An 18,466-nucleotide genomic window follows, 5' to 3' on the forward strand; every position below is an offset into this window, starting at 1 on the left:
TCCGCTTTCACTCCAGCTTACAGTAAAAGTCAATTGAATTGGTATTTTTAGCTGCGATGCAGCAAGGATGAAAACCAAGCAGAGATTTACAACATTTCAAATGATGATGTTCCTTAAGCATTTTTTACCTGTCATCATGTGGCTTATTCCAAATCTCCATGGGAGTATCTAAGGTCGGAATTATGTCCAAGAAGATGAAAAATTGAAAAAAAAAAATCTTTAAGGTTTGTGTATTTACCTATTTCATTTTTCAACCCAGCTGAGATAAAGATCTGTGACAGAAGGGAAAAAAAAAAAGGCCACAGGTAATTTACTCAGAAACTGTCTGACATACACACTTTTGATACAATGTAAGCGTTTTTCATTTGTATTTTATTGATGTACATATTTAATTGTAACATGCTCCTTTTCCACAGAAGTTATAGACAGCCAAGACTGAAACACAGAACATGAAAGAAGATGATGCAAAATATGAAGTAACTAGGGAAAACCAGAGACAGGCCTCAAGGGTATTACAGAGATCAATAGTAGAAAAATATCTGAAGATGATGAAAGAAATTAAATTTGTTTATGAGATTTCAAATGATTCTTTTTATTATTTATATTTATTATGAAAAAAAAAAAAAGTATTAAAATAATTTAACCAGCAACAGAGATTTCAGTAAATGAACAATACATATATTCTACATATATTCATTTCAGGACATATGGCTGTTAACAAAATTACTGTGTAAACTTTAATTTTTGTAAGACAATAGCTTCTGAAGAATAATTTGGATTTTATTTTTTTTAACAAAAATCCTTATCTATCTCTACTCTTACTACATTCTACAAATCGCATTCTTTATATATGTAAAACGTAATTATACTCATATAGTGTTGCCTCCTGACTACCTACAATATAGTCAAGATTTAGTCTATGAAACGGGTTTCAAACAGACTGAGATACAAGCAGCATATTCCCAACTCATACCTTTGTAGTTCAGCATAGCCTTTCCATATGGACTGTCAGTTCAAGAATCAAGAAAAGTTCCAGGAGACACAGAAAGGTCTCCAGTCTGATCTGCTAAAAGCTGATCAATCAATGCCTAATACAATGTGATCAATGTCCGCAATACACTTGAGTCTTGGTTTAAAAGATTTAGTAATTACTTTATGAAAGAATCAATGTATTTTTTTCAAACAGAATATCAGAAACATACGTGATCTGAGGTGCTTCTTGGTGCAGAACACAGCGTTAATTCTCTGAACACTGAAATTTTATTCTTGCAGCAGCCAGACTTGATAGATGTGATCGACGGACATAATTTAAATCGGTGGTATCCAAACTTTTTGTGTCATACACCCCTATTAGCAACAGATTCTTGAGCATGCACACCCCATATGTGCACATTTGTTTATAAAATATAAACACATATTTCTGAAGTTCCAGCATTTTCCTGCTGCACCCTAACATATCTCCTACACCCCATTTTGCAGACCACAGAAGAGTTGCTTTGGATGACAGAGACACCTGGGCATCTCCTGTGCTGCACTATAGAGCACATTTGGATGCAGAAATCTGTAGTCCCCGTGGTCAGATACAGTTTGCTCATCAAGTGCAGGCTAGCGAACTAACTACAGATTAGACTCTGCTTATTGATTTTGGTTTTAGGAAAATGTAGCAGTCAGAGAAATTAAACTAATAGTCAAACCAGCTAGTAAGTAAACCACTGGTACAAAGCTATCTAAAGCACCCTCAGAAGCAGTTCAAAGTAGAAACAAAAGTTCTTAAAGGCTAAAAACGAGAGTGGAGAGCAGACTGTTCAGAATAGCCCACAAATAGACATGTCTTTAGGAGCCCATTAGGTTCTGAAAGCGAAAATGAACCTAGAGGAGACGGAGATAGGACAAGCCTAGGCTCAGCACTGGGAGCCAAACTGAGGCACCATCCGCCACAGAGGTTCACAGCCTGGCACGTCTTGAACCGTGGCCTGCTCTTGTGGCACCCATCACACAGACCACTTTCATCTGTTTAAGAATTTGGCGTTTCAGTCACATAAAGACTTTTCTATACACGATGATGCATTTTCTTGGTTGCAACTGGATTAGTGTAACATCACCCATGCCAGAACTGCCTGGGATTTCAGATTAGTATAAAATATGGAGGAGGATTTTCCTGGTGAGCCCATGACCACCGTTCTACAGCCCAGGTTTGCATTTGAGAAGCTGCAGATCGGAATGAAGACGTTCATTTAATTTAATAATTAAAGCCTCAGAGAAACTTGGGACACGACAGCCTGAGAGGCAACAGCTCTTGCCGTGCAGCACTATTGCTTATCTGTTTAAGGAAGACTTAGATGTTCAGATGCTCAACAGGAGCGTACGTTAAGAAGTGTTTTCCATTAAAAGCGTGTTTTATTCTTCATGCTTCCCGTGAAAACACCTGGGGGAGGGGGGGGGGGCAGCTCCAGCAACCGGAGGGGGCAGCGCTGAGCCCCTCACAGCGGGGACAGGCGTGGAGGAGGAGGTCCTCGGGGAAGGAACAGCTGACGTGTGGGGCTCGGACCGGGGCTGGCGGCCCGGGTTGGGCCGGGACAGAGGAGCGCCGAGCAGCCCGGACACGGCGGGGGCGCCGCAGCCCCAGCACCCAGCGGGGCCCCTCACGGGGCTCTCCCTCACCGAGGCGGGAGGGGGGGGGGGGGGTGGGCTCCAAGCCACCGACCCCGCGCGCTCATCTGTGACGTCACCGCAGGGGGCGGGGCGCGGCTCGGCGGGCGGCGGCTCTGCCCCGCCCCTCCCCTTCCTCCTCCTCCTCCTCCTCCTCCTCCTCCCCCCCGCCCCCTCCCGCCGGCTCCTTCCCGCCGCCCGCCCCCCGCGCCGCGCGCGCCTCGCCTCGCGCCGGCGCCGCTGCCCCGACGGCCGCGGCTGCTGCGGGAACAAAGGAGGGAACCGGCGGCGGCGGCTGCGGCTGCTCCGCGCCCCTCGCCCTGCCGACAGCGGCTCTCAGCACCCCCGACGAGCCCGCCGCGGGGCACCCGGCCCCCGCCGCCAACAGGTCAGGGGGGTGCCGGGCTGGGGTGGGGTGGGGTGGGACGCGCGGTGGCAGCCCCGCTGCCTGCCCGCTACCTGCCGGCCCCGCCGCGCTCAGGGAGGCGGCCGCGGCCCGGCCGTGACTCAGGGCTTTGCTGCGAGGCACGGCCCGGCCCGGCCCGGCCCTCCGCGGGGCTTTGTGCGGTGGTAGTGGGATGGGATGGGATGGGATGGGATAAGGGGGGGGTGTGCGGAGCGCTTGGCGCTGCCGTGCCTTTTGTCTCGGGCCCGGGCGGCGCTGCTGCTGCTGCTGCTGCTGCGTGGAGTCACGCGGAGGCACGATAAAAGCTTCTTATTTTATTTTATCCCCCCCCCCCCCTCCCACCACAAAAGGCTGTAGTCGTCCCCCCCCTCCCCCCTTCTCGAGAGCTTTGTGTGTGTGTGTGTGTGGGGGGGGGGGGGGGTGTTGTTGGTTTTCCTTTCTGTTCTTTTGTTTTGTTTTATTTATTTATTTATTTATTTATTTATTTATTTATTAATTTTGTGAGCCCCCCGCCCCGTGCTGCCAGCTGGGGGGGTATGAAAATGGCTGTTGGAGGCGCCCGGCTGGTGATGCTGCATTTTCCCGGCCGGGATGCAGCCTCCTTCCCCTCCTTCCCCTCCCTCCTTCCCCTCCCTCCCTCCCTGCTGCTCTCCGGGAAGGCAGCCGCCGCCGCCGCCTCCTCCTTCTCCTTCCCCGCGCCGTGGGTGTGTGTGCGCGGCTGCCGCGGCTCCGTGGGCTGTGCAGGAGCTGGCAGCCTCCGGAGATATAAATAGAAGCTGATTTCAGAGGCCCCTGTTGACGGGGGTTTTGTGTCTGAGCCCGTGGCTCAGCCTGTCACATTGCAGCCTTGTGACAGGCGGAAGCTAATGCGCTCGCACATGTGACCCCGCGCTTCGGGGAAGCGCCGCGCAGGGCGGGCGGGCGCATGCGGTGCTGGCCTTAGGGAGCTGCTGCTCCGGGGGAGGAGGGCGCAGTCCGGGGGGAGCCCTCACCTCGCTGCTGGTGCTCCGAGGAGAGGTCCAGCAGGGGAGGTTTGCCTCGTCGGAAGCCCTCGCTTCTGCTGCTGTTGTTGGTTCGGGAGGTTATACAGGCGAGTCTGGTGCGGTGGGTAGCGGAGTCACTTCGGGTAAGTGCTTTGTAACTGTTTGCTTGCTTTTAGGAGAAACAAGTGACGCCCAGAGCTTCCTCAGGAGCCTGAGAAGCACAGTTTGTAAAGTGCTGGGTAACAACTTGACCCTTTTGATCAGCAGCATGTGTCTCAAGTAGTGGGAGAACATACTGACAAAGGAGCCGTGAAGACTGTTTTTTGTAGTGTTTTAAAAACAGCTTTGACACCTAAAGATAGGTTTAGTGAGTGGTGAGGCAGCACGTTAATTTGAAAGTGAGATTGGTGGTGGCAGCAGTTTGATAATGCTTTGAGCTTACCTGCTTACCAGGAGGGCAGAAGTAGGGTCTTTGCTTTAGGCAAGCATAAACCTGCAATGTAGATAAGGTTAGCTTCTTTTTTTTTTTTTTTTTTGCTTGTTTTGATTTCTCAAGTTTGGTCATAATTTGTGCTTCCTTGTCTGGCTTATATGGCTGTAAATCCATAATATGTTCTATCAGAGCAAGTGTGAAGCTGCTCTGCAGGACTACCTGTACCTATGCTGCTATCCGTACCTTGAGAAATGAGGTCCCGTGATCACCTGCAGACAAACAGATTAATTTTACTTGTTCATCTTCTGTTACTGATTTACTTTTTTTTCCCAGAACTTCAGTTTAACTAAACAAAGGTTGCTTTGCCCTTAGTTGCGGTTATCATACTATTGAAATCTAAGTTTACTAATTTCAGTGTAGTATTTCTGAATTGTAAGTATTTTTTCCTGTACAGTGCAATAAACCTGCTTTTGACATTTTACGAGTTCTCCCAAACATCAAGTGGTCAAGTATCTTTCATTACTATTTGTGCTCCTGAGCAGGAAGACAGTCATCACGAGATGACGCTAAAATAAATTTCTCCAAGTGCCATCTATAGTGCTTCTTCTAAATCTTGGGAGGACAAGTGCAGTATTGCGTGTGTCCTCAATTTGTAGTAGACTGCTTGATTGCCATGCTCCAGTTTTGTTGCCCTTGGGAATGAAGGATTTGGTTGCTGTATCAGTTTTTCTACTAACCTTGCTTTGCAGAGGTTAACCAACAGTGAAGGTGAAGTATTTTTGTTCCTAGCAACTGCAGTTTGTGGCAGAGAGTTAGTGTTGTCTACATTTGGAAGGTGCAGAAGTCTCGCTGTAACTTTATTAAGATGAAGTATTTAACTGGCAATGTGATAGAATGAATCCAGCAGCCTAAAGTTGTTGATTTTCTTGTTGGTTTTTTTTTTTTTTTTTTTTTTTGAAGAGTAAGATCAGGTCTAAGCTTATTTCAGAAATGCTGTTTAGGTTCTGTTGAAGAGCTTGTTGTACACATGTTGTTGCCAATTAATACCGAGTATCAGCTTTCATACACAACCTGAGGAGTATTCAAGTCCTTGTTTTGGAAACTCCTTCTAAAGATAGGAATACAGACTAATGGCTGTTGCCAATACTTAAGGGATTTTTACTCTTCCTTCTAATAATTATATTGTGAAAATCAGGCCTGCTAATAGTGGAACTAGCCTCAAAGTGAAGCAAGATCAACTTTACTGAAAATGTGAGGTTGGAGCCTGGAAAACTAAGCTATGTTAGTTGCCACGATTCTTTGGCAGACACAAGTTTGGTCTTGCTTATTCTGCATATCCACATTAATGTTCAGAGGTTGGTAATAAAGGGCTGTTTCTGTCATTACATTGAACTTGGTTGTAACCTGCACACGCATCTGTGTCCAGCAAGCATATTGTTGTTATACTGATACTGAGAAGTACTGTTCCTTCCCTTGAAGGTTCATAATGATGTTACTTAGCAATACGATTGCAGTATTGAATGGTATATTAATGTCCATATAAACCTCTTTAAGAATGCTGATATCACCTTTTAGGGGCAGGGTGAGCAGGCATACTTTAATTCTGTAACCCTGTAATTGATTTTGGTGACATGCCAGCTCCTAATGCAGTCCTTGGTTTTATTTACAGCATCGAGATGACTCAGGAGACAAACCAGACCCCAGGGCCCATGCTGTGTAGTACAGGATGTGGATTTTATGGAAATCCTAGGACAAATGGGATGTGTTCTGTTTGCTACAAAGAGCATCTTCAGCGACAGCAGAATAGTGGCAGAATCAGCCCAATGGGTAAGGGTGTCCAATGTGTGTGTGTTTTTTGTTTGTTGCTGCTATGTCTTTTTTTAACTAAAACACACAGATGATGATGAAGAATCCCAGAACACATTTCACAAGAACTTCTTAAGGCTGTGTGCTAATATAATGAATGTCAAAGAGAATACTACTTTAAACATAGCAAAAATAAAAATGCATTTGTGTAACGTGTCAAGGTCCACCTTTAGTTTTTTTTTTCCACTTACCCTTCAGTGTAAGTATATTCTTAGACAATCTCTGTATTTTGGCTGCTAGCAGTGTAGTTTATCTTGTAAGTAAGAAGTAATATGCAGTATAATTCAATAATGTGTGCAGTGTATTCTTGTGCACAGTTCATAACTGTGTACAAGAATATCTGACTAATGTATTCCACAACTTGTTTCTAAATGGCTTTTCAAATCCTTGTTACATAGGAACAGCCAGTGGTTCAAACAGTCCTACCTCAGACTCTGCATCTGTACAGAGAGCAGACACTACTAGCTTAAACAACTGTGAAGGTGCTGCTGGCAGCACATCTGAAAAATCAAGGTAAGTTGAAAGTATTGTTTTGAGTTTGGTTGAGCTTATGAGTGTGTAGCAAGTTAAAGGCTGGCAGTAATTTTGACCTACTGCACTGAATTTCTGCAGAGCAAAAGGGGACAGTGTGCCTGACAGTACTTTATGAATCTTTATAAATGATGAGTGATGAAAATTTTTGTTGTTCAGCTGCTGCATTTTCAGATTATCTGAAGAAGTACCTTGCTGCAGATTTGACTATTTCCTTCTAGGGGGAACTATAGTAGAGTCCAAAATGTGTTTTGAAGATGGTAGAAGCAGAGGTCAGCAACATGTATTAGTACTAATTAAACAGGTAGTTTGTTGATGGGTTTGGACAACTTAAGCTTTTATTATGTACTCAAAACTAATGTAAAATTACATGTTTCACTGTACATAAACAGAAATGTGCCTGTTGCCGCTTTGCCTGTTACGCAGCAAATGACAGAAATGAGCATTTCAAGAGAGGAAAAAGTAACACCGAAAACAGAGACGGAGCCAGGTATGTTTGCAGCGTACCACTGGTGACTTGAGAGGCTGATGGCCTACTGTCTCCTCAAGAGACATTTCCCATTGTCTTGAGCAGCTGTTAAGGTGGTTCTTAAAGATGCATTTTGAGTACTCTCCCTTTGGAATCAAGAAAAATGACCAGTGCTAGAATATATTTTTTTTGTCTGTGTTTGATGTTAGTAACAAAGAAGTTCACGCCTATGAAGGTAGTTTTGGCTTCCAAGGCTTCGTTTATTTATTTATTTTTAAAGTAAGGCACTCTGAAATTGCATGATGGCAAGGTGGTAAGTTTTGAAGTCAAAGTGTTGAGATTTCTGTTTATAATCTAGCAGTGCAATTGCTGCTGACTCATGGCAGTCAAAACGTCTTGTTGCATTTAGAGAGTGGAGTTCTTATGAATTCTATTCTACAGAGGAATGAGAGTGTGGGTGGAGGGAATACATGGTTTAAAAATACTAACAAAACTGTTAAAGGTTCTTGAAATTGAGTAATCAGCAGGTATAACCAAAGCATTGTCCTGTAAATGTAGGTTGCTTAAAGCCTTAGTTGCTGGGAGTGAATCTTCAGAAGTTTTATCCTTGTACTGGAAGGTTATAGCAGTAGTAGTTAGTTAAACTTTGAAGTGTAAACTTCATGGAGGGAGTCAGAGAGGGACTGCTTCCATACTTGCAAGTGAGTGGCTGAATTCATGTATTGGTCTGTTCAAATGGATACCTTAATGCACTTGTTCCATACCTATGTGTCCACGTTTTTTGATTCAACTTAATAGTTCTGAACAGTCTTAAAACATTGAAAGCTGAAATTCAATTGCAACTTTGTTCATGTAAACTAAAGACAAAATTAATTTTCTCGGTTTTGAACCAAGTGGGACAAAAAAATGCAGAAGATGCTTCTCAACACCACAGAAAAATGATTTTTAGCTAATCTTTGCCACAAAAATGACAGCATCAACATCTGATATTTAATTGCTTACTATTTGTAGAAAGGATTTTACCATTTGCAATAAATCATGCTAAGTTAGGATTCTGTGGTGAGAGCTAAAGCCAAGAAAAAATAAACTTTATGTACAGACTGAGTAGTGTGAGGAAAATCTCAAATAATTTTCTTCAGATAGGATCTTCTGTGAAGCTATATTTGCAGTGGCAGGCATCCTGCCCGTTAGGAGTGCATTATAGTAAACAAATCACCTTTTATTCCCGATTACCCGATACCTGATCACCTCCCCTGTTTCCTCAGTGGCTGAGTACTACAGGTTCATAAGCTACTTGACACTTCTCTGTACCATATGTACATTTTTTTTCTTCAACCCTTTAATTTCTCCTTTTTCATTTTTTTCTCCTTTCTTATGTTTTGAGAACTTGTGATCTTTGTTTTACTGTTCTCACGCTCCTCATCCTGTTTTTCTCAAGCTTCTACCTTACTTTGGAACAGTGAGGCCTTCTACTGTCCATTTACCTACTTAGCATGTTTCCTTATGACTACACAACTACCTTTGAATACAGAAAATTAGTTATCTGCTGCTAAAACACAACTTAGTTTCTCACAGAAGGGTGTTGTTTTTTTTTTTACAACCATTAATTTTGTATGTAAGTAGATTTTCTCTAGGTTACTTAAATATTCTAGCAGAGTCTAAGTTAGTTTTATAAATACATGCGTCCTTGTTAAGAATTCCTATCTGAAACGGTGTCAAGAAAGAAAGAGGAATACATAAAATGGTAGCAGTGCTAAAGTACTAGTGAATCTACTTTTACTAGAACTGCCAATAGGAGTTTGTCATTTTGCCAGGTGTAAAGGGCAATCTTCAGTTTCTGTTGACATAGCACCTATTTTTTCCTTAACAAGTGACTTTATGTTAGCTAGTGTCACACAGCACTTGGTTGATTAGAAAAGGGGAGAAAAATTCAAAAGCTCAACTAAAGAGACTTATGTATTGCTCTAAATAATCTTGCAGGTTGAAACAAGCTACAAAGCTGTCACAAGCTGGTATAGATGTCAGTGGAAAAACTACCATAAAACTTAAATGTGTCTGAGGAATAAAAGTTCTGGAACAGAACTGCCTGCCTTAGTACATGTTGCAGCTTTTCAACACTTAAAGGGGGTTTATAATAAAGATGGAGAGAGACTTTTTACAAGGGCATGTAGTGAACAAGACAAGGAGTAATGGCTTTAAACTGAAAGAGTAGATTTAGGTTGGATATGAGGAAGAAACATTTCACAGTGAGGGTGTTGAGACACTGGAAAACATTGCCCAGAGAAGCTGTGGATGCCCCATCCCTGGGGCCAGGCTGGATGGGGCTTTTGGCATCTTGGTCTACTGGGAGGGATCCCTGCGTATGGCAGGGGGGTTGGAATCGGGTGGTTTTTGAATGTCCTTTCCAATCCAGAGCAGTCGGTGATACTCATAAATCTTTGAAACTGCTGTGAAGTGCAAGTTTCCTTTTAAGTGGTAAAGTTTGGCACAGATTGTAGACAGCATAGGATGGTGTCCTTACGTATTGTTCTTAGGGTTTGCTGGATATGTAAGATTCACAAATTGGTATATTCAGTGCTATGTCAATCTCCATATGCTGCATGCCAGAGAATCTGGCCTGGACTTCAGAATCTTGTCAAGTCTGGACTCGTTGCATTTTTCTTCTCTTCATTTTTCCTGCAACTTCTTATGTGTGCTGCTCTTACTTCCTCAGGAGGGAACAATAATAAGAAATAAATAATTCATGTCACCTCACAACAACAAAGCTAATGCTTTCTGGGAGGTGTAATTCTCTAAGAAAATGCCACAGTCATGAAGTTGCTAATGAAAACATGGTCTAGTTTAAGCACAATCCAACTTTTTTAACTGTTTTTCAGATAATAGTAGATTGTGAACTAACAGGCTTGCCTTCAATTAAAGTAGGTCTTTCTCCTTTTAACAGTTCAATGGCATCAAGTTGTGTTCTCTTCTGCCAGATTTTAATTAGCAAATGAATTTTTTCGATATTTCCCTTGGAAGCCAGAATGTAATAAACATCTGTTATTGACATCTGGTCAATTGACTTTTTTTAGCTATGTATAGCATGAAATTGTACTTGCTTGCTGTTACAATTGAAGCATCAGACTTCAGAAGTTGCTGCAGTTGAGAACAATAAAATATTGAACTCTTATTTTCCCAGGTTGAAGTTTCAACCTGGATTTTCATTCAGACAAATCAAGTTCTAAGACAACCATGTCTTAAGAACTGAAAGGAGAAATACGTGGCAGATGTAACTGACCCAGTTGGTTGTAATTAATATCTATCATGCTATATTCTCTTGTGACTTATAATTCTTAGTTCAGCTTTATTGTTTGTGATTTCGTACTTGAATTGTGGTGTGTTCAGTTCAGCTGCTTATATGATGAACTGCTCACAAGTCAGAGAAACCTAAATCCCTTTACTTCCAAACTCCAAATCATAATAGGGTACTTCTTAATAACATTTTTATAAGCTTTGGATATGCTTTTACGTTCCTTAGTGAGGATTGAATTCTACTACAGTCTTTGATGTTAGAATTTACCCAAAGCATTCTAGAAATGTGATTCACAGCTGTTTTTTTTCCTCCATCCTATGTTACAGGAATTAAAAGTTAGCTAGGTTTTGGATTTTTCCTTCTTTGTGATAATCCGAACAGTGTATTTACCAAGTTGGTGAGGCATGCTGGAGCCCTTCCTTAAATCTGTTTTGTTTTAGCAGGTATACAAGTGGAAATAAAAAAAGTAAAATATGAGAGAGAACTGAGCTACATATTAAGCATTAAAAGTAAACTGTTTTGAAAACAAGTATGTTTAGACAATCATGTTGTTTTGAGTTGCAGCATAGTTTTAGCGTTTTTTGTGGTTTTGCAGGTCAGTTACCTTGTTCAATGATGAGTCTTCTGTTGGGTCTGTCAGTGTTACCAGACATAATTAATATCAGAATGGTAAACAGACTTGGTTTTGTTTTTTAACCCAGTAATAGCTTTGTTTTAGGGAGTAGAGCATGGTAAGTTCTTTCTGTGAAACCACAGCTATGGAGTAGCACTGCCTGTAAAAAAAAAAAAAAAAAAAAAAGGGAATTGAATTGATGTAAGTCATGTCTCATGTAAAATACATACTTTAAAAACACTCAAATACTGCAAACTTAAGGTCTAATTCCATCCATGTTGTAGGTTACCCTTTCTGTTCTTGAAATTGGTATTTAATGAGCTTCAGAAGACAGTGGAAGATGGTGATTGGCTTACTTGTCTTTTGACTCTACAAAGCCAATCTGATTAGTTATTTTACACCTGTCCAGCATTCAGGTTCAGACCCTGCTATGTGTTGCCCTAACTTGCATTGTAGATAAAGTCACTGTGTTTTATCTGTGATGTACACAGTGTGTTGCAGATAATATTGTAAGATGCTGAATAGACAGCTAGCTTGTGAAATACGGTAGGCTTGAGATGGTGACTAAATGGTATTCCTTAGATCTTGGTGTTGTAATAACTGTCTTGTTAATTCTGACTTGGCTTCACAAATGCTTGTAGTATATAACTGTGTTGCTATCTGTAGGTAGTTCCTTTGTGGCTGTCAGTAAAATTATCTGACATAAATTCTGTTCAAAATAATTGGTTCATCTTCATATTTTCCATGTCTGTTACAGCACCAGTAGATATCCGTGCTTGAAATAATTCAGAAATGTAATCAGTAATCTCTTGGAAGTCTTGAGGCTGTACACCTTGGAAGGTGGTCCTGTGCTTGTTACTGATAGAATGTTATTTGATCGTTTTAACAGAGAAGTATACATCAGAGACGAAGCCTTCATGGTGTCCAAATTAAAGGGTATTTCTGTGTGATAATTACACTGGGATATCTTTGTTTTATTAATGCAGTGGTAAAGATATTCCATGTTCCTGTTAGTTGGGTATGTGGGAGATATGTTATGTGCTGCATAATACGTTCATCCCCTTTCTTTGACATGAAATTAACAAGGGAGTTTATTCTTCAGCCTTTTCTCATGAGCACCTACATTGCCATAGCAGCAGTGCTTTCTCCAAAATAAAGTATTTACTCTCAAGAAGCTTGATATAACTTAAATACAGCATAAGTACTGTCCATTGCTCCAGACTCAAATTTTACATACAAGCCCTTTGTATGTAAAATGCAATACAAGGCTGTAATAATATGTAGTTTCTGCTCTGATACTGCAGAAGTGCAGTCTGTTTTCCTGATGACTTTTGTGACTCTGACTTTTTCTTCTCTGTTTTAACTTTTGCCAGTTCTTCTATGGTGGCCAATGTGTTACTTTCATGAAGTCAGGATGTTAAAACAGTTCTGTTTTATGTCTTCAAGACTTAACTTTGCTCCACTGCGGGGCTTTCTACTTGCTAATACCTTGGCAGTTATGCAGTCTAAGCTGCTGGGATCTTATTTTTGGCTAACTTATATACGGTCAGAAGAAACTTTTGTTTTACTTTGGCATCCTCTTCTGGTTGCTTGTAGTATAGGGAGGGTTGAAGAGCGGTTGAAAGTCTTTTTATCAAGCTTTGTTGGAGTGAAAAATAGCAGATTCTTTCTTTCAGTGGAAAAATACCTGCAGCAGGTATGCTTTTTCTGCAGCAGCCATGTTGGTTGATGAGAGCAAAACTACTGTTAGTATTGAAAATCTAGTTACTTAAGTGGTTGTCACTTTTGAGAACCTCACTGAGGCTTAATAACTTGGTTATAGAAGAGCTTTGTTCTCTTTTTGTAGGATGCCTCCATATATAGGTTGAATAGAACATGCTGTGGCACGTGGCTAACTTCATTCCCCAGTGGTCTCACTGTACCCACACGCCTTCTGTAAAGATGCATTTTATGTTCAGGCTACATGTGAAAGAAGCTATCCCAAGGCTTGATGCAGTGAGTCCGGTTAAGACATGGTGATCGTATGTCAAACATTTAGGGTGCTCACCTGGTGTTTGTAGTACATGGTTTACGATATAAAATGAATTTCATGTATTGAGGACTAGAATTGTACTTGCCTGGTAAGATTAGGCTTCTCTGCCAAAGGAAGCCTGTTGTGACAACCTGTCATCAGGACAGTAACTGATGAGTTTCTTTTGGCTCTATGAATTTGGATTTAGGGAGCTCTTCGCTGTCATACTGGAACTTTTATAGTGCCTGTTTCTCCATATTGCCTACTGCTTCTTCTTTCCTGAATACAGTTTGTGGGAGAAGGATCTTACTCTGCGGCCCATTCAGGAAATGGGCCTCTGCAGTTTCTTAGGAACTGGGAGTAATGAAAATAATCTTGTGCTGACATGTGTGGCAATGAATACTTATCAAAATTTCACTTATGCAGAGGAGGAAGCATACCTGTAGTAGCTGGTACTGTTCTCCTTTAGATGGATTTATACTCTAATGTGTTTGTGGTACAGAGTGATCTACTAGACCTTCTTTATGCCTTGGTGATTCCTGGGAAACTGTCATTTGCACTTTTACTTCCTTGTGAGCATGTTAGGCAGTGGTAAAGGTTGTTCCTTTTCTTGTTTTCATTTTCTCTTGGTTCATGCTGTGAGTGACTTCAATTACTTAGGTCACTCTTGATTTGCCCCTTCTCCATTTTCTCTTTCATCTGATTGAAACAGCATGCATCCTTCTATGGCTCATACTATGAGTTGGTTCTGATGCAGATGAAGCTTCCCTCTGGCTAGCTATTCACCTAATTGCAGAGTGTAGAAGTATTTTTGTTCTTTTTTATTTGTAATGGCTTATGATTAGCTTTTCTTTTCCTTTTCTTTTTTTTTTTAATTAGCAGTATAACAAATCTAAAAGAAGTTTGTTTGGCTGTACTTGTTGGGAGGTATTTTATCAGTTGTTTTTTTTTTTTTTTTAATTCCATAGCTGAGGCTTGTTAGTTAAGGTGCCTAGGATCCAAGTGGCTCACATTATTTGTGGTATCACTGGGTTTTAACCTGTTCTAGTTAGAAGCTCTTGAATTGATACCAAATGCTTCTTCCCTTGGGTTTAAAGGCAAGCTCAGAGCATGATATCTGCTGATCTGGAAAATGTTAATCAATTGTGAAGACAAAAGTTGTTTTCTCAACAAATTCAGTAGCAGAAATTACTCCAAAAAGTATTGATAGCAGTAGTAATTGCAGTGCAAGTTCTGTAGTATCTTGTTAGCCTTGGACTTAATATTAGGGGCTTCCTAAATTTTTAGAAAAATCTCTGCAAGATGAAAAATGTATATATAAAAAAAAAAGACCTTGGTTCATTGTATGAACTGCTACTTATAAGAGAATATCACTAGCCATTGTCTTACTGTGTAAAATTTCTGGGGTATGAGCAGTGAGTATGAGCTCCTTATTACCTCTGAGAACTTGTCACTTTCAAGCCTTGATTAGACTGTGGACTCCTGGCTGGGGGCTGTTCTGTGCAGTGAATTGTGAGGGTTTTCTTATGTGTTAGTGGTAATTGTGAGCTTTTAATATAATAAAAACATGTAAATACAAATACAACTTAGATATTTACATGAAAGTAAAGAGCAAAAATAGTCAACATAAATAGTTCTTGTCTGGAAAACTCCACTTATCACAGGATGCAAACAAATCTGGACTGAGAAACTCTATTTGAGTGCGTAACATTGATTACAAATGTGTCTTTAAGGCTTATGTACTCCACTTATTCTGGAATACATCTAGTTTACTTTTTTTTATTTTAATACAACAGATGTCATTATACAGCTGGGAGAACTCAGGCTAACTGTACTAGGAGCAGACTTCATGAGTTCTATGCGTTAAAGCTGGTGTACAGGCACATCTGTTTTCTTCCATGATGGTCCTCTGTAAAGAGGATATTAAATAAAAATGAAAGGGTTTTTAATTTATTTGATGAGAAAATACTTAAAAAAAAAAAAAAACAGATCCACAAACGTTCACAAAAGGGCAAAATTTTATCCTTCAGAGAACTTGTGACACAAATTTGACCAAATGTTTTCATGACAAAAGGCAAGTGAAAAATGAGTCATTTTGACTCCACCTGCTTGCATGTTAAAGCTGAATTCAGTACAAGAATGTAGATAGTGTGAGAATCTGTACTTCATTTTTCGAATTACTGAGAGTGTCTCAATGAGGCTCTTGTGAATGTGCTTTTTTGCTGCATCTGTTTTAGAATCAGCAGTTTGCTAGGAACTGTTTTGGTTAACTGTTTCAGGTTTTGGTTCACCTGACTTCATAAGTATAATGGCATACTAACCCAGTGTTCTGACAGTAACACATTACTGAAAATGTGGTTGGTTCTAAAATACGTTTCAATTAATTGTATTCTCTGCTGGTATTCTCTCTGTTCAACAACTTCAACCATGACTGTTGTTACTGTTTAATCTAAAACTGTGCCTTGCCTGATTATTATTTATTTTTTTTAAATACTAAGCATACATGGAGCTTGTGGAGTGCTTCCCAAACCGTTAACACTTGTATGGGTATAATGGATAAGTGTCTTAGATTTTCTGGCTGGTGGAATTGTGAACAAATCTCAGTGTCTTGTGCAGACCTGAAAGGGAAATCTGTGGAGTACCTGAAACTCTTTATTCGTGATTTACATGTTCACAGACTAGTCTGTATAGTACTTGAGACAATGGACTTTAGGGTCTTAGTAAGGGGAATTAATCCTTAAGAAATAAGTACTTGCTAATGAACTTCACTAGGGAATTGAAGAAAAGGAAGAAAATTAAGCTATATTTCTTTTGCTTGCTTTAACAGTTGTTACTCAACCAAGCCCATCAGTTTCTCAGCCTAGTACTTCACAGAGCGAAGAGAGAGCTCCTGAACTGCCCAAACCAAAGAAGAACAGATGTTTCATGTGCAGAAAGAAGGTTGGCCTTACAGGTATGGGAACACTTCATCAGCGTTCAACAGCTGAATAGCTGCCTCTCACTAGTTTTAACTTTATGAAATATCCATGAACATTAAACTTACTTGCTGACTTGAAATCCAAACAATTTAGTACAATTGGTATATTGGAAATGTTCATTTTCTTATGCTCGGTATCAGACAAAGGTGCCACCTTTGTCTGCAGTGACAAAGGCCTTAATTTACAGCTTACTTACATATGAAGCTTCCTGGTGATTATGTGTATTTTTATTTGTACAGGATTTGACTGCCGATGTGGAAACTTGTTTTGTGGACTTCACCGTTATTCTGACAAGCATAACTGCCCATATGATTACAAAGCAGAAGCTGCAGCAAAAATCAGGAAAGAGAACCCAGTTGTGGTGGCTGAAAAAATTCAGAGAATATAAATTAACCTGCTTGTGAAAAGACTGATTTTTTTTTTTTGTTTTCTTTTTAATATATCATAGGAAAACATTGATGAGCAGGTGCATGGCCATTTTCCTTTGATGTTCTCCAAATTTTTACTTTTAGTCTCGTCTGTCTTAATGATATTTCAGAATCTTTGGGTGTTTGTTACAGGCAGAATTGGATAGATACAGCCCTTGAAAACATATATGCCCTCCCCAGAATATAATCGGATGATCAGAAACCTGCACAGGAATACACATGCACAGAGGACAGACTCTTTAGTTCACATGTGCCAAACAGATGTATGCTATCTGCATGTTTGCAGCAGTTCTGCCTTTTGAGAAGTGTTTGAGGTATATAATCTTTGATGAGCGTTATGTGCCTGTTTTGGAGAAGGATACATCAGAAAGGTTGGCAGTCAACTTCTATCATTTAATATCTCATTCTAGTCTTAGTTTCAGTGCTCCATTGTTTTCCACCAGAATGTCAGCTATGTAGAGGGGTACACCTTTCCAGTAAGATAAGTGTTGGTGCCATATTTAAGAAAGCCACTTAGTTGCACTGAGGGAAAAATGGAAAAAATCAGATACATGTGAGAAGAAAACTGTTTTGAAACAGATTACATTAACTTTATAATCATGAAAATAGTCTCCCAAAGGAAATGTCTTGTTGGGAATTTAAGAACTGGCCTGCAACAGAATTGTCTGCTTTTCCTTGCATAGCTAAAACTGTTGTGTAGCGCAATACTGTAAGATTGGTTTACAAAACACAAGTTACATATGTTTTTAGACATACCACAACAGCTCTATCAAGCAACACGTGTTTGAGTAAGTTGCTGAAGTATTAGAGCAGTTTATTATTCATGTACTACTTATGTTTAATGTGTTCTGAGTTCAAAAGAATATTATAATTTTTTTCTAGTTTTAATGTAACTTGCACCATTCTGCATGGAAAACCATACCCAACATGGCTGCTGTAGACTTAAGTGGTAGCTGGAACCACTCTTGGAGGGCTGCTTTATCATTTTTAATTGTACTTGGGTGTAGGACTGTAGTGTTCTTGGGTGTATTGCATGGGCTGCATTATCTACAGCATTGTACAATAACAACTCTAGAAAAGGCAGTATACTTCACTGATGCTTGTCTGGTAATATCACTTCTGTGTTATAATGGAAGGGTTTTTTGTGACGTATGAAACTTGTGTTTTTTATATAAACAAGTACAGTTTAGACTAGTGTTGTGGTAATGCCTGTTCTCATCTGTAAATACGTATGTACACAAGGCGCTACTTCTGAACTTCTGATTTTTATTGCAGTGTTCAGTCCTAGTTTTTACTTCACTATTAAAAGCATCAGGTTTTTGCTTTAACATTGTTCTTTCAATTGAGTTATTAGATATGAAACATGTACAGATAGTTCATATTTATGTATTGCACATAATCATGCTACCCAGCATCTATGCTATATTGTATTATGTAAATAATAAAAATCATGTACAGAGGGAAATACTTTCGTGATAGTTTTTGTTTTAGTTATTGCCATAAACCAAAGCTTGGATACAAAGTTAATAGGTTTGCACAGATGTTCTTTTTTTTGCTTAAGCCTGTGTATATCTGACTTTGTGATTTGGATAGACGAACTTCTCTAACATGACTGGCTGAGTTCAGAGAAGCATGAATGGCTGGAATAACTATGTGATGGACAAACAAAAATGCCAGTGAACAGTGATGTGCTTCAAGGGAGCAAAGGAAAACAATAATGATCTTCAAAGGTAGTAGTGTCTTTCTGGTTTTTGTTTGCTTGTCCCCCTTCCAGCCCTCTCCCCCTCAGCCCCCCCCCATCCCAAAA

At 40.3% G+C, this 18,466-nt stretch overlaps 1 protein-coding gene across 3 annotated transcripts; it reads left to right on the top strand.

Moving 5' to 3' along the window:
* Positions 1-2,823: 2,823 nt before the first annotated feature.
* Positions 2,824-18,124, top strand: ZFAND5 (zinc finger AN1-type containing 5). 3 transcript variants are annotated; one of them, XM_068666802.1, is made up of 6 exons: positions 2,824-3,037; positions 6,141-6,298; positions 6,736-6,850; positions 7,261-7,358; positions 16,081-16,206; positions 16,471-18,124. In XM_068666802.1, the coding sequence occupies exons 2-6, from the start codon at positions 6,148-6,150 to the stop codon at positions 16,617-16,619; spliced, it is 639 nt and encodes a 212-aa protein (XP_068522903.1). In that variant the 5' UTR covers positions 2,824-3,037; positions 6,141-6,147; the 3' UTR covers positions 16,620-18,124. The 3 variants fall into 3 exon arrangements, with proteins under 3 accessions (XP_068522903.1, XP_068522902.1, XP_068522901.1); XM_068666801.1 differs by lacking the exon at positions 2,824-3,037 and adding an exon at positions 3,910-4,159; XM_068666800.1 differs by lacking the exon at positions 2,824-3,037 and adding an exon at positions 3,911-4,181.
* Positions 18,125-18,466: the final 342 nt, after the last annotated feature.

Source organism: Anas acuta, chromosome Z (assembly GCF_963932015.1).
Source record: "Anas acuta chromosome Z, bAnaAcu1.1, whole genome shotgun sequence".
Taxonomy (NCBI): Eukaryota; Metazoa; Chordata; class Aves; order Anseriformes; family Anatidae; genus Anas; species Anas acuta.